We start from the raw sequence: 1,415 nt of genomic DNA, 5'->3' as shown, positions 1-1,415 counted from the left end.
AAAGAAATAGTGACGAGTCATGGCATCTAAAATATAAATAAAAATACATTAATTTCCCCTTTGGTTCCTCTATCTTTCCTCTATCTCTATCGTATCTTCAAATACAGGTTTGTTATTGAGCTCTGTGAGCCAATCCAGGTGAAGCAGCTGGATATTGCAAACTTTGAGTTGTTCTCCTCTACACCAAAAGATTTCCTTGTGTCTATAAGTGACAGGTAACATCACTCACATAGACGTACAATGCAATATGAGTTTCTGTCCTGGCCAACCACAGCACATTTCACAGATTGCAGTGAAATCTAATTTGTCCCAAATCCTGTCTCACATTAAACACTGAATATGTTGTGGTTGGTGTTGATTGTGTCATTCCACATTTGGTGTGAACAGACAAATTGCATGTTGCTAAAATCTTATCACTTTGTGACTGGTTGGGAGACTGCGTTATATAAACACCAACTTAACCTTTTCTTTAAAAATTGTTTCTCAAATTCAGGTATCCGACCAATAAGTGGATCAAGCTGGGCACCTTTCACGCCCGTGATGAACGCACGGTACAGAGCTTCCCTCTGGACGAGCAACTCTATGCCAAATATGTCAAGGTAAAAGGGGTGCCAGTCACTTCAGTTAGCTAAAATGAATCGTTCTTCCCAAAGCTACTTGATAGTGAAATTTCCTTGAGAGTGGAAATTCTAGAGGGGCGTGTTTCATTATTGTTCAACTTTGTTGCAAAGCTGTGCACAGTACAGTGTGATGTTTTGTCATAGTGTCCCACTAAGAAAAGCAAGTTTTGTGATAGTAGATAGTAGCGTCCCTGCTTTTAGTTTGGAAGAACAAAATCTATCATTTTAGTGAATTCTGTTTTTCCTTAATTAGCACATTTAAGCTGAAAATTGAAAAAAAAAAAAATTTCAATTGTTTATTTAATATACTGGAAAAAATAATGTTGGGGGCAGAACGCGCCACAGTATTAAGTATTAATTGTACCAAAGTATTAAACACAAGAACATGATGTCAATGATATGTGCTCTGACATTAGTGCGTGTATCTATAAACTGTAATGTCTGAAACATGAGCATCTTAAAAGGGATCACACCCACATGATTGTTCTGTCACCTATGATCTAAATAACATGGAATTACATTAACAAAGTGTGTTTTTAAGGTGACTGAATAAGAGGCTGAGAAAGGGGGACAGTTAAGACATATGAGGAAAGCCGTGCCCTTCCCTCAGGCCTGAGAGTCTCATGACTGTATATGTGTGTAATGTACGATGCTGAATACACACACACTTATAACCTTTTATTGATTTGCATATAAGGTTGGTGTATCTATATATGTCAGTGTATTAAGAGATAAGTGCTTGGGCAGAAATACATGGAGTAGTATTCACAATCACTTTAACATTTGCTAAAAAAA

At 37.0% G+C, this 1,415-nt stretch overlaps 1 protein-coding gene across 1 annotated transcript in view; it reads left to right on the top strand.

The window, feature by feature from the left end:
* LOC107577105 (SUN domain-containing ossification factor-like) overlaps nucleotides 1–1,415 on the top strand; it is a 13,501-nt gene that overhangs the window by 10,305 nt on the left and 1,781 nt on the right. Inside the window, exons 2-3 of the mRNA XM_016263217.1 lie at nucleotides 108–215; nucleotides 494–599. Of these exons, the coding sequence (XP_016118703.1) occupies nucleotides 108–215; nucleotides 494–599 (214 nt within the window). The remainder of the gene's footprint in view (nucleotides 1–107; nucleotides 216–493; nucleotides 600–1,415) is intronic.

This window comes from Sinocyclocheilus grahami, unplaced genomic scaffold (genome assembly GCF_001515645.1).
Source record: "Sinocyclocheilus grahami isolate Dianchi unplaced genomic scaffold, SAMN03320097.WGS_v1.1 scaffold5136.1, whole genome shotgun sequence".
NCBI lineage: Eukaryota > Metazoa > Chordata > Actinopteri > Cypriniformes > Cyprinidae > Sinocyclocheilus > Sinocyclocheilus grahami.
The sequence above is the reverse complement of the archived record's forward strand: the minus strand, read 5'-3'. Positions and strand labels throughout refer to the sequence as shown.